Source organism: Chiloscyllium plagiosum, unplaced genomic scaffold, assembly GCF_037043375.1.
Source record: "Chiloscyllium plagiosum isolate Xiang-an unplaced genomic scaffold, Cpla_swu_hap1 HiC_scaffold_6, whole genome shotgun sequence".
Lineage (NCBI taxonomy): Eukaryota > Metazoa > Chordata > Chondrichthyes > Orectolobiformes > Hemiscylliidae > Chiloscyllium > Chiloscyllium plagiosum.
Window position 1 is genome coordinate 84,312,244 of NW_028270144.1, and position 14,599 is coordinate 84,326,842.

General features: G+C 38.8%; 1 protein-coding gene across 3 annotated transcripts in view; it reads left to right on the forward strand.

Moving 5' to 3' along the window:
- zmym2 (zinc finger, MYM-type 2) overlaps window positions 1-14,599 on the forward strand; it is a 153,803-nt gene that overhangs the window by 46,161 nt on the left and 93,043 nt on the right. For all 3 annotated transcript variants that reach the window (XR_015757444.1, XM_087988156.1, XM_087988157.1), the window contains exons 3-5: window positions 3,482-3,561; window positions 5,558-5,642; window positions 6,096-6,384. Coding sequence is in view for 2 of the 3 variants with exons in the window: in XM_087988156.1 (XP_087844282.1) it covers window positions 3,482-3,561; window positions 5,558-5,642; window positions 6,096-6,384 (454 nt within the window). In the remaining variant the exon portion in view is untranslated. The remainder of the gene's footprint in view (window positions 1-3,481; window positions 3,562-5,557; window positions 5,643-6,095; window positions 6,385-14,599) is intronic.

Below are 14,599 nucleotides of genomic sequence, written 5' to 3' on the forward strand. Positions count from 1 at the left end.
ATGTTTCCGGGTATGGAAAATCTGAGTCATAAAGATAGGCTGGGACTTTTTTCAATGGAGCATAGGAGGTTGAGAGGCGATCTGAAAGAAGTTTATAAAATCATGAGGGGTATACGCAGTTATAATGGTAGGTGTATTTTTTATATATATTTAAGGTGAGAAGAGAGAGACTTTAAAAAGACATGGGGGTAAATTTTTTACATAGGGTGGTTTGTGTGTGGAATGAACTTCCTGAGGAAATGGTAGATGTGGGCACAGTTACAATGTTTAAAAGACATTTAGATAAGTAAATGAATGAGAACAGTTTGGAGGGATATGGGCTAGGAGCAGACAGGTGGGATTCATCTAGTTTGGGATTATGTTCGGCACAGACTGGTTGGACCTAAGGGTCTCTTTCCATGGTGTATGACTCAGGGAAGTGAATAAGCAGCTTTTGTCATTTAAGCATTGGCACAGTACAATGTCAAGTGAAATGTGGTGCTGAAATGTAATGCCTCCCTGTATGGCATCAAGATGATGTTGGCTCACTAGTGGCCCAGCAGAGTGAACTACCCGATAGCATATGCTTCCTGGACTTTGGCTGATGTACAATGCCCAGATAGAGCACAAAGGTTTTGTGGTCATCTTAGGTGTGCAAAAGTTCCACCAGTATCCTTATGAACATAAATTTACAATAGTAATGGACCATAAACCCCTACTAGGGCTACTTAAAGAGGACAGGCCAAATTCAGCGGTGGGCTCCTATTCGAATTACGTACAATTACAAGTTGGAATACCTTAGGGAGACCAAGTAGCAAATGTGGATACCTTGAACTGCCTCCCACTGGTGGATACACTAAAGGCAGTGCCGCCACCAGAAGACTCTGTTCTGGTTTAAAACTTTGTGGACACCCTTCTGATCACCACTGACAATGTCAAACTACAGATGTAAAAAGATCCCATCCTGGCAAATCTAAAACAACTGGTGGTAATAGAGAAACAAAAGGACCATCGCAATTAAAATTGAAAGCTTTCTGGACCTGGCAAGACTAGATTACCATGGAGAATGGCATTATTATGGGGAACAAGGGTGATAGTCCAAATACTGGCTTAATTCCACCAGGGTCATCCAGTACTTTCCAAAATGAAGATTTTGGTGAGTAATTATGTCTGGTGGCCAGGATTGGATGCTGAGATAGCTGTATGGGTGGGGCAGTGTCCAGCAAGGACAAAAATTACCACAGCAGCTCCCTCACATTATGTGGAAATGGCCAAGTAAACCCTGGATTCGGTTGCACATTGACTACCCACTCCTTTCATGGGCTCTATGTTTTTAGTCATTGTGGACATCCATTAAAGAAGTTGGATGTACATAGAGTTCATTTATTAAACACAGGGGCAACAATAGAAACACTGTCTGCATCTTTTGCAATACATGGACTCCCAGAGGTGTTGGTCACAGACAACAGGCCATTGTTTATCAACAGGGAGTTTGATTAGTTCCTAAAGTTGAATGACATTCAGCATTTAAGAACAGCTCCATACCATCTATTGTCCAATGGTTTGGTGGAAACAGCAGTCCAAACTTATTGAGGGAGTCTGCAGCTCACTTGATACGAAACTGTCCCAGTTCCTGTTTGATTATAGGACCATCCCTCATGCAAATACAGGGGCGGCTGCAGCAGAGTTGCTAATGGGGAGAAGACTCTGCACCAGGCTAAACCTGATATTCACAGACTGTCGGGAAGGGCAAAATGGCATCAGGAACGCCAAAACCAGACACAAGATTTCTCTAAGCGAGAGAGGCACTTTATTTCGGGGGTGAGATTTGGTGCCGAAACCACGGGAATAGCCCTGTATGGATGAGAGGCATAGTCAATGTGAGGTCAGGTCCCTTGACGCACACAGTTCAGGTACAAGAGGCAGTCCTGGAACAAGCATGTGGGCCACATGAAAGCTGCAACCTCACAAACAGGGCAGGAGCAAAACATGCCCAGCTCCTCAGAACATCCAGTAAGGCTGTCAGAACCCGTGGGTTCTCCTCCTCTGCTATCATCGAAGAAATGTCTGAAGATGAGATCGGCATGGCAGTTGGCATTACCACCTGAAGAAGAAGATGAATTTCGGCCAAAGCACTCTAGGCAGGCTATAGTCTGGTACACACCGCCAGAATCCAAGGCAGATTCTGTGGAATCTGGTGCAAAAACGCCATAGGTGAAGCTACAAGGAAAAGAATGGACCTACATCCCAAGACTTAAAGAGGGAGGAATGTTATGATTGGAATGAGGTCAGCCAGGTGGACATCATAGAATACGAGTTCCCTGATTGGAACTGTTAATCTGGTCCTGGCTGACAGATATGAACAGGTATGTCCACAGCAGGGAGTGGAGTGTATTATTTCCCCCTCCAACTCAATTTTGATTTAATCCCTGCCCTCCCCTTCACTGTTTGATCACATAGCATTGCCCCTTTGATCTGAAGGGCACTGCTTGTCACTGGCCACTCGGGTGTTTTCCTATATTCCTGGTGGTGGAAATTGAATAAAAATTCGTACACCTTGTGTCTCTCACTGTGTCTCACACCTGCACACATACACCATGAGTGCTGGGGAAAAAATAAGCACTACTGCAGTTAGGCGATAGTGTGGGGTTTAAAACAAAAAAAGAAAGAAAAAAAAAAGATTTGTACACCTTGTGTTATTCACTGTGTCTCACATCACACACACAATGTGGGTGCTGGGGAAAAATAAGCACTACTGCAGTTAGGCAGTAGTGTGGGGGTTTAAAAAGGGGAAATAAAAATTAAAAAAAACAGGAATGTCAGAGGTTCTTAAGGAGCAGTTCTGCACTAGCTGGGTCAGTGTCATGTATTTTCCTCGAGTAAATAAAGGGTGATTTTGTAATGGGATACTGTCCTTCGTTAGTTATTTCACCGATAATTTGACTTACCAACCAATCAGAATTTTTTTTTTTCTGAGCTATATATGTGATTGTTTTAAGTTTAGCATTCTTGCATTTCGGAGAAAGTGAGGATTGCAGATGCTGGGGATCAGAGCTTAAAAATGTGTTGCTGGAAAAGCGCAGCAGGTCAGGCAGCATCAAAGGAGAAGGAGAATTGACGTTTCGGGCATAAGCCGCATTTCCTCCAATTCATCCAAGATAATAAACTTTGGCACTTTGTCTCTATGACAATATCCATTGCTAATCTTCAGTCTCACATTCTTGGTGACTAACACTCACTTTACCTCATCTTGTATAATCTCTTGTTCATAGTTCTTGCTAGTTTCTCATACTCTAATTTCTCCTTTTTCTTAGCAGTTCTTTGCTGGACTAATTTGTTGTCTATTTGTATAATTTGCACATTTTATGTTTAGCCCATAGATGTTCTCCCATAATTATATTAAACAGTCACCAATGAGGTTTCATTTATACCACTGCAAAACAACGTTTTTAAGTGTTGGGATGCACTTCTTGATTGTTGTTTCTACATCACTTTTTTTTAGGTAACGTGCAAAATATTTTATCCAAGAGTACTATCCGAACACAGGAAAATACTGAAGAGCCTGAAAGAAAAAAGAATAAGGTATGTTTAAGCTGTACTTTTTGGAAATTTATGCAAAAATAATTTTTTTATGTTTGTACTTTTCATTCTTCACATGGATAAATTATTTTTGGATCCATTGTTTTAATCAAAATTTTAGTCAATTATTGGAAGTACTTATAATCGATTGCTTAGTTTTAATGATAGCATGCTTTGCACAATCATTTGTGGTGTTAATGCATTTTTAAAAAATGGAAGTTTGTATATTGTTACAAATGATCATGGTCAAATGTATTAATATGTTAATGTACAATCATGCCAAACACCGAGGCCTCTTCAGAATCATCTTACTGGAGTAGCAATGTAATGCACTGCAAAAGTGGCTCCATCTACTAATAATTATCGTCTTGGAAAGTTCTACACTTTCTCTTGCTATCTGGTGCAAAATTTAAGAATACATTCTGGCAGTTTGTTTTATCCCCTCCTGATAGTTACCAAAATAGTTGAAATATTTGGGAATATGTTTCTTTGCTTATCACAAAAGTTTTGTGTATGAAAGAGGCTACAAATACAATGAATTTGCAGGTAAAATTGGGTTATGGGACCAGGATGATTGGAACTGGATACAAAGAGATGGGTTAGTCATCATTTTTAATTTTCTATATACTGTACTTTTATAAATATTTAGAATTTTACAGCTGAGGAACAACTGATCTCTACTGGTATTCATGCTCCACGAAATTTTCCTTCTTACCCCATCAATGCTTCTTTTTGTTTCTTTTTCCTTCATATCCTTTACTTTCCATGAGGCAGTGCTGTTTGCATACAAAAAATGTTCTAAGTTACACACCATAAAAAAAAAAATTGGAAGTATAAAAATAAGTCATCATTGGGCATATGAGTATGTGTAATGCATAAAATAAGGGGACAGTATGATGCTAATTTATTAAATTGAGTGTTCCCAATATTTTTAAGCTAAATTTATTCCCAGTGTAGTTTATTTTTGAAAGATTTTTTTGATACAGTTGGTTTTAGGAAATGCACAATATTGAATACAATTTGAATTTCATGTCATGATAGTTAATAGTTACATAACAAATTAATATCCTGTTTGTAAAGCGGATAAACATAGTTTCTTGGAGCAGCGATATTTGTCCTCATTTACAGTCTGAGGATTTTGAAGATGCAAAACTTAGATACTTCTGTTCCCTTTCCCTTCCTTGCATCTTTCACCTTGCACCTCTCCTAAAATCTGCATGTGCTCAAATCAGGTTGGAGTTGGTAATATGAAAGACTTTGATGTGCTCCATTCTCCCACCAGAAGTATAAAAAGTATCATTTTGACGATTAGCCAAAAAGTCAAAAAAAGGTTCAGTGTCATTGACTTTTAGTACTGTAAATCTTACTTATATTATTGCCTTTTTCTAATCAAGGCTGACCTTTGCTTTAATTTGCATTGCTTTCTATGAATGTTTGAGCTGACAACTGAGTTGCACATTGTGCCATCCACGCAGTTACACTGGAGTCTGATATTTGAGGAGAAATCCACAGTTAATAAATATGGGTCAAATAAAAACCAATCTTATTATAATTCTGTGTAAGCTGTTTTGATTCAACAGCAGTGAAAAACTTAATGGCTGTTGACATATTAAACAAACAAAGATTAGTGATAGATAGACTCAAAGCAAAAAATGGAATTTTAAGTTCTAAATTAATGTGGGAAGGGTAACATGGCAAAATGAAAGATTTAAATAAATTAAGAATAACTGAAAATTAAAATAAACTAAGATATCTTTGCAACTAAGCTGAAGATACCCCATAATGCAGATTTGACATAAAATCACCAAGAAGTGAGGTAATGTAACTAAAGCATGCAATGTTTATACAAGTGAAATACAACAGTTTCTATGTCCACATTTAATGGTGGAAGAAGATTGCCACCACACATTTTGTTACATAGTGCAGACAAGATAAATCGGAAGCTACAATTTTCTTAGGCTGGATTCATGTAAGTAACTGGTGAATAACAATTTTTTAGGTGAACAATGGAACCTGCGAAGATGTTACCATGAATGCCATAAGAATCAGTGACGTGTATGGATCATCCAGCCATCCTGTAAATGGTGAATCAAACTGAGCTGTTTAATATTTTAGTTCAGACTCCTTCAAATACACTGTAGCTAATATTGTACCTTTTTTGCAATGACTTCAGATTTTCATACCATAACTAAGCTATTCAGTTTATAGCAAAAAAACTTTGCCAATTTTTTGTACATTCTGAACACGAGTGTTTGCTTTTTGATTTGCAGTTTGATAAAAGTTTTGTGTATTTTATTTGAAATATATGAAGCAAATAAGCAGCAAAATATCTTATCAAAAAAATTGAGCTGTAACATTTTAAGTTGATAAATATTTCTGAAATTATATTAATCTTATATGCTGTATATGCTGATTGTTCATTATGATGCAAAATAGTAACAAATTTGAAAAAGTTTTGAATTGCTAAATTTTGTATTTTAACATGAGCTTTAAAATATAGCTCTAACCATTTTTAAATCTGACTATTTTATTTCAAGATTCATGGCTATCACTGTCGCCTTCACTCTCCACAAACCGTAAACTGAATGTTTCAGATTCTGTTGTGCCCATGGCGCCTCTTTCAAAACCAGTCTTCCAGTCCTCTGGACTTCAGCAGCAAGCTAAGCCATCTATGAAAGTGATTTGCGCTCACTGCAAAAAACCATTACAGAAAGGTCAAACAGCATACCAGAGGAAAGGTTCATCTTACCTCTTCTGCTCCACTACTTGCTTATCATCATTTTCTCATAAACCAGCTCCAAAGAAACTGTGTACTACATGCAAAAAGTAAGAAGCTATGTTTTTCTCATTTCCTTGTTTAAAATTTGTGATACTATGTAACATTCAAGTTGTTGAAGCTGTTGTGTGTACTTATTCACAGCAATTTTGATTTCACTTTTGCTGAAGCAGAAGCTCTGGCAGTGTGTGTAGTTATTTTGTTCTCTTATCATTCCGTCTGAACTGATAACTGGTAGTGGGGCACCTGAAACTTTGGTGATCAATTAAACCAATATTGCGTCCCTTTGAACAAGGTTTTAAAGGTTGTGAAAGAAAGAGGATTGACAGAGCAAGAAGTAATGGTGAAATCATCAATTTTGATCTATGAAATGAAATAAAAATGTAACACTTCAGATTAAGAGCAATAAAGAAAAATTAAAATGTAAACAAATTCTATGAACAGTTTATGACACACAAGATGATAGTCAATTTTATTGTTATCCTATCCGACCTGAAGAGGTTACGTGTCATTACAGGAGCATAAATCCTCTCAGTTAAAAGGTACTTGTACTTAAATTTTCTGCAGCGATATATGTTTGCTCGCTGAGCTGGAAGGTTTTTCAGACATTTCGTCATCATGCTAGGTAACATTGTTAGGTTATTTTTCTTGTGTTTCTTACACACTTGATGCAACTGCAATACATTAACTTCTGCGAACACTCAAAATTTATTAAGCAAGTACAAGATTTAGAGGATCACTTAGTACTCTTTGCAGTGCTTGTGAAGTGTGTCAAGAGAAGCTCTCTGAACAAAGGAACCAGTTCTTCCTTAATACAAAATATCACATCACAGTCAGTAATGCCCACAAGACAACCCCCAGTTACTCCCCCACAGTCACATGCCACTCAAGACACCGTGTAGTGACCTGGTTATCTCCAAAAACAATGTAAAGTAAATCATCCCTAATGGCAACATCCGGTGTAAATCTTTTTTTAACTACAGGGAGTAGTCAGAATATTAACTGCAATGTTCTTATCGATTCTGAATAGGGGATGATAATATAAATTTATTCTCAGTAATAGGAGATGATAATATAAATTTACTCAAATAATAGGAAATTATAATTTTTTTTACGTTGTACCTGCAAGACAGAGAAACATACCACCCCATGCCCGGGGCATCCAATTTCTTGAAGGTGAGTGAAACAAATTAACCACTTAACATCTTGATAACCACCTAAAAGGCACTACCAGCTTATTCATAAGAATCTGACAGGCACTATTTAAGCAAGTTATTGCCACAGAGCATACAATTAGCAACAAAAATGACTAGTCCATGCAATAGATAGGATCCCCAGCATCCTCCCACATGGAAAAAAAGTGTTCACTCGTAAAGTTCTTAAATCCACAGTCCTTAGTGACCACTTTACCCCCTCAAGTCAAATAGAAACATGCCAGCTATCCAAAATTTGTTCTGTATTTTCCAACCTGAAAACAAAATCCAGTCTGACCTTGCACATCACTCCATGGAGGAATCTCAGTTCTTGGGTAAGGGAGGTTAAGTACTTAACAAAACTGATGAGACTTCTATCCTTGCAAAGATGCTTCAGATGGAGGATACCAGCGCATCTATGTGTGAAGTGCGGCAACTGCAGCTTGAGGGTAGGTGAATGCAGCATTCTTTGCTGCTTTTCTCCTGCTATGCTGTCAAATGTAACAAAGCCAACTGGCTGTTTTGATGTTAGCTTGATCAGTGAACTGTCATATCCCTTAAATGATCAAAAGAGAAGGTAAAGCTCACATAGTTTAATATCCGTAGGAAGGCCACTGACAAGCATATGGACCTCCTCTTCACTGTCGTTAGCTTCTTCACTTTTCATGCTCATGACTGGGGAGCTGATTGAATCCATTGGATCAGGTTGTGGAGGGCGGGCAGTGGTCCAAAGTGTGCTTTACCTCTGAATGGAGAAACTCTAGAGATAATGTTAGCTGCTGAAAGTATCTTTGCATTTCCTCTCTCATTCCTTCCTTGCCAAGGTTGGTATCAGTATGAAGACCATCACGCATTTAACTACACTAAATTGTGTCTGCCTATTTCAACATTCTTAGTCGTCTTGAAGTCTGTTACTCTGTTCAGTATTTATGACATTATCAAGTCTTATACAGTCCATAAACTTCTAAATTGTATTGCCTGAACAATTCAGTCATTTATAAACAACAATCAATGGTCCTAAAATCAAACCCTTAGGGACCCCATTTAGATTATTCAAGAATTATTTTCCTTTAACAAATTAATACTTAGCTAATGTGAAAGCTGTCAGGAAAAGTATTTCACAGTTCCTGATTTCTAACTAAATTTTTCTTTAGCATCTGTTACTTCATGCTTAGTTGTAATAAAGTTTAATTTCAATTCTTCTACTTTACTGATCATTAAGGCTTTACCAGCAGTATTCACATGTAGATTTTTCCATGAAGTTGAATTTTTTTTTGCTACCGTATTTAGATTTTTTTTCAGATTAGATTACAGTGTGGAAACAGGCCCTTCGGCCCAACAAGTCCATACTGACGAGCAACCCACCCAGACCCATTCCCCTATATTTACCCCTTCACCTAACACTACGGGCAATTTAGCATGGTCAATTCACCTAACCTGCACATTTTTGGATTGCGGGAGGAAACCAGAGCACCCGGAGGAAACCCACGCAGACACAGGGAGAATGTGCAAACTCCACACAGAGAGTCACCTGAGGCGGGAATTGAACCCGGGTCTCTGGCGCTGTGAGGCTGCAGTGCTAACCACTGTGCCACCCATTTTACCAGTCAATCTTTAAACACTCCTGCCAGTTGAAAATCATTCAAATGGAACCGATAGCCCATTGCTGGACTCATTGCATTGTGTCCTGTCCGAAATTACAGTAAAGACTATACTAATTAAGTTCTTGTGTCATCTCACACACAAAGATCTCTAATTCTAAGATGTTGGAAATAATTGATAGGAATAATATGTTTTTCATATAATATGAAATCAATACACAAATATTTAAATGCTTTTGTTACCTAGTTCTAATAGCTAATAGTTTTGTGAAAATTTATAGAAAACGGAAATGAGCAGTCACTTAACAAAACAAAGCAACACACGAATATTTTCTAAACAGCTGCAATTTAAATTGACGTCTGTGAACTGAAACTGAAAATGACAATTAAAACAGAATAAAATTAAATATCCCAGGTGTTATTAACATTGGTAACAAAGCTTCAGGTTTACACATTTGGCCAACTGGAGTGAACCAGAGGCCTTTTGATGCAGAGTCTTCCATATTTGTTTTTCTGGGCTAGGGGAGTCCCCCTGTAAGCGCTGCACCGTGATAATGTCTGATATGCTTGTTGGTTTTGAGGCAGGTGATCAATTTAGTGCCTGCCCTTTCACAGAGAGCAGCACATTTTATTATGGGCAATTGCTTGGGGAGGAGGATGGCTTTGAGGAGATTCTGGACATATAATGAGTTCTGAATAGGTATCCCTGAGGAGGTCAGAAATCCACGTTGTGACCATAACTGGTTGAAGTCATTATTTTGGAACATTATTGGCAGACCAGACATGTCAGGAGGTACCTCCACTTTATTCCCACTTGATAGTTCAGCTTGGTGTTTTAACTCTTGTTTTGTCTTTCTTAATTTTTCCTGTTTTCCTTTACTCAGCATTTCTTAGCAGGACTTATACGCTTAATGGTAAGGTCCTCGGGACTGTTGCTGAAGAAAGAAGCTTAGGAGTGCAGGTTCATAGTTCCTTGAAAGTTGAGTCACCGGTAGATAGGAGAGTGAAGAAGGCGTTTGGTGTGCTTTCTTTTATTGGTGAGAGTATTGAGTACAGGAGTTGGGAAGTCATGTTGCGGCTGTACAGGACATTGGTTAAGCCACTGTTGGAATATTGCGTGCAGTTCTGGTCTCCTTCCTATCGGAAAGATGTTGTGAAACTTGAAAGGGTTCAGAAAAGATTTACAAGGAAGTTGCCGGGGTTGGAGGATATGAGCTATAAGGAGAGGCTGCACAGGCTGGAGCTGTTTTCCCTGGAGCGTTGAAGGCTATGGGGTGACCTTGTAGAGGTTTACAAAATGATAAGGGGTATGGATAGAATAAATAGACAAAGTCTTTTCCCTGGGGTGGGGGAGTCCAGAACTAGAGGGCATAGGTTTAGGGTGAGAGGGGAAAGATATAAGAGACCTGAGGGGCAACTTTTTCACACAGAGGGTGGTACGTGTATGGAATGAGCTGCCAAAGGAATTGGTGGAGGCTGCTACAATTGCAACATTTAAAAGGCATTTGGATGGGTATATGAATAGGAAATGGTTTGGAGCGATATGGGCCAGGTGCTGGCAGGTGGGACTAAATTGGGTTGAGATATCTGGTCAGCATGGATGGGTTGGACCGAAGGGTCTGTTTCCATGCTGTACATCTCTATGATTCTATATCATAATCCTCACACTGACTCTTCAGCACCTCCCAAGACTTAGGGTTTCCCTCGTTATCGCACAGTCTAATCCCTCTTTGGCATGTGTAATTTTCCCAGCTAGCCTGTTTAGGTTTATTCGTTATTTCCTCAGCAGTCTTTCACCATGCGGATAATAAAGTTTTTCATTTAGTCACCGTATTACGTTTACAAATTGCCTCCTCTGCTTTTAAACATTTATCTATGTAAGTTCCTCCTATCAGCCAGATTTCATTTCCCAGTTTTTTATTTAAACATCCTGAAAGGTGCCTGAACCATTCCTCATTTTGGGCGTCATCTCAACATAACCAATGCAAAGGGGTTCCAACACCCAACTTATCCAGCGTCTGCCCATTTATTTAGTCTCAAACTTCCTAACTTATCTCTATATACTAGTCCAGTGTCCTTAGTCTCCACACCCACTTCAAGATCCTGACCTTTGTTGGAGATTTCCCCTCTTAACAACCAGTCTAAGGCAGGGCGGTTAACACAGACACAGTAGTTATTTTTTATCTTATGCACTATGTTCCAGAGCCTCAAACCTCACTATTAGAGGACTCTGACCTCCGAATTCCAGGGGGACTCTAACCTCCCTTTCCAATAATTTATGTTTCTGAGGACTCAAACCTCCAAGTTCTAGGGGGACTCTAATCTCCCTTCCCAGGGGACTCTAACTTCTCAATTTATGGTTCTAAGGACTAAAACCTCCGAATTCCAGGGGGACTCTAATCTCCCTTTTCAAGCACTTATGATTCTGAAAGCGAACTCATTGGCATGCAAGTGCGTAAATTACCTCAGAGATTCCGTCACTACAGATTCCCCGGGGGTGAGGGGTCGACTGAGTAGTTAAGATCAAGGTAAATCTTACCTCATGGGCCCACCTGTCTCGTGCAACCGGCACTCAGACAATCACTTATTCTATCCACCTAGAAGCTCCATATATGTTGGAATCCCACCGCTGCCGCCAAATATTAGGTTCTTTTTCTTAAGATTCTTATACACTCTATGCAACTGCATTGCGCCAACCTCTGTAAACTGTCAGAATGTATTAAGCAAGTACAAGTTTTGGAGGATCACTTAACACTCTTTGCAACACTTGCGAAGCGTGTCAAGAAAAGCTCTCCGAACAAAGAACCAGTTCTTCCTTTGTACAAAATCTCACATCACAGTCAGTAATGCTCACAGGATAACTCCCAGCCACTCCCCCACTGTCACATACCACTCAAGACACAATGTAATGACCTGATTTTTCTCCAGAAACAGTGTAATGTAAATCATCCCTTAATGGCAAGATCCGGTGTAAATCGGTTTTATTTACTGCAGTGTGTAGTCAGAATTTTAACTGCAATGTTCTTATTGATTCTGAATAGGGAACAATAATGTAAATTTACTCTAAATAATAGATGATAATGTAATTTTTTTTACATTGTACCTGCAAGACAGAGAAACATACCACCCTACCCACAGGACATCTAATTCTTGAAGGTGAGCAGAACAAATTAACATCTCAATACCATCAGTGAGCCTCCGGTGAAGCGCTGGTGGTATGTCCCATTTTCTGTTTATGTGTTTAGATTTTTTTTGGGTGGGTGATATTAGTTCAAGTTCTTTTTCTCAGAGAATGGGAGATGAGGTCCAAATCGATGCCTTTATTGATAGAGTCCCAGTTGGAATGCCATTCTACAAGGAATTCTCATGTGTGTTTCTGTTTGGCTTGTCCTAGTATGGATGTGTTGTCCCAGTCAAAGTGGTGTCCTTCTTCAACTGAATGTAAGGATACTAGTGATAGTGGGTCATGTCTTTTTGTAGCTAGTTGATGTTCATGTATCCTGGTGGCTAGTTCTCTGCCTGTTTCTCTGATGTAGTGTTTGTTACAGTCCTTGCAAGGTATTTTGTAAATGACATTCATGTTGCTTGATGTTTGTATGGGGTCTTTTAAGTTCGTTCGCCACTGTTTTAAGTGTGTTGGTAGGTTTGTGGGTTACCATGGTGCCGAGGAGTCTGAGTAGTCTGGAAGTCATTTCAGAGATGTCTTTGACATAGGGTAAAGTTGCTAGAGTTTCTGGGCCCTTCGTGTTTGCTTGTTTGGGTTTGCTGCTAGAAATTGGAGGACTGTGTTTATTGGTGCTGTTATTCTTGAATATGCTGTATAGGTATTTCTGTTCTGCTCTTCGTAGTTCCTCTGTGCTGCAGTGTGTGGTGGCTCATTGAAATAGTGTCCTAATGCAGCTTCGTTTGCAGGTGTTGGATTGATTGCTTCTGTAATTACGTATTTGGTCCATGTATGTTATTTTCCTGTTGGTTCAGGTTTGAAGTTCCCCACTGATTGTTCACTCTACTGTGACATCTAGGAATGGCAGTTTGTTATTGTTCTCCTCTTTTGTGAATTCACAAAACCCACCCAAAAAAACATAAATAGAAAATGGGACATACCACCCGTGCTTCACCAGAGGCTCACTGATGATGTTATCTAGTATGGTGACGAACCTTCCAGCTCAGTGAGCAAACTTATATCCAGAACCTCAACCTGAGCTACAAATCTTTTCAAAAATCGCTTTCTGCAGCGAGTTTAATTGGCAATGAATGTGCAAATGCAGCAACCTCTTGACACCTCGCAAGGAAGTTAAGTCAATCTGCTCTTTTCTCAGCACAAATCAAATAATTTGTGGCAATATCCAAATCACTGGGTATTCCTTCTTTGCTATAAACTGTTGGCTAATTTACACATCAATAACAGCACTTCATTTCAACCTGCTATCATTTTGGCAATAAAATGTGCCCGATTTCTTAACAATTACTTCAATGGACAGTTCATTTAATGAACGACTAATATTTAAATCTGATTATCCACATAACTGGTGCTGGTAAGATTTTATTGAAATGGTTACTAGCTGAAAATCTATGAAGCATAAGAAATTCTGTAAAATTATGATGAAGATTGATGCTTCATAAAAATATACCACCTGGGAAATCTTTAGCATATGTTAAAATGCAATTATTTATGTTATAAAATTACTTGCTTGATGCATGCCAGAGAAGTATTGTGATATTGTTATTACAACTCTAGTGGATTTCCAGTACTGAAAGTCACACTGTCAATTGACAGACCGTTCTGTAATAAAATCAATTCTGACTATATTAATCTCAAAGATGGAGTTGTCAGTGCCGTAAAACCAAGAAGCCTAATTATTTTTAAGCTCAGGTTAATCAGACATTAATCATGCAAACAAGAAATTGTTGCCTATCAGTTTCATGTTGAATGTGCATTTATAATTTGACATTTGTATGCACTGAATGGTACTTTCAATACATTACCAGCCAGTGGACTTTTCTCATGGAAAGGATATACCTCATGGCACAGAAATGATATGCAGTGTAATACACAAGGTTTACCTGGACTCCTGATGTACTGTGTTCAGACAAATCACATTCAATTTTCATTGCATGATATTTTTAAATGTTTGAGATCAAACTGCTTTTCACCTCAAAAATAAATTTTCAACTGTTTTTTTAAAAGCCCTAGTTATATGTTCAGCAGAATCCCGTGTCTGCGTGGGTTTCCTCCGGGTGCTCCGGTTTCCTCCCACCGTCCAAAGATGTGCAGGGTCAGGTGAATTGGCCACACTAAATTGCCAATAGTATTAGGTAAGGGGTAAATGTAGGGGTATGGGTGGGTTTCGCTTTGGCGGGTCGATGTGGACTTGTTGGGCCGAAGGGCCTGTTTCCACACTGTAATCTAATCTAAACTAATTAAAGAGGTATCGATCATTGGATATAGTCATATAGCATGGAACATCCTT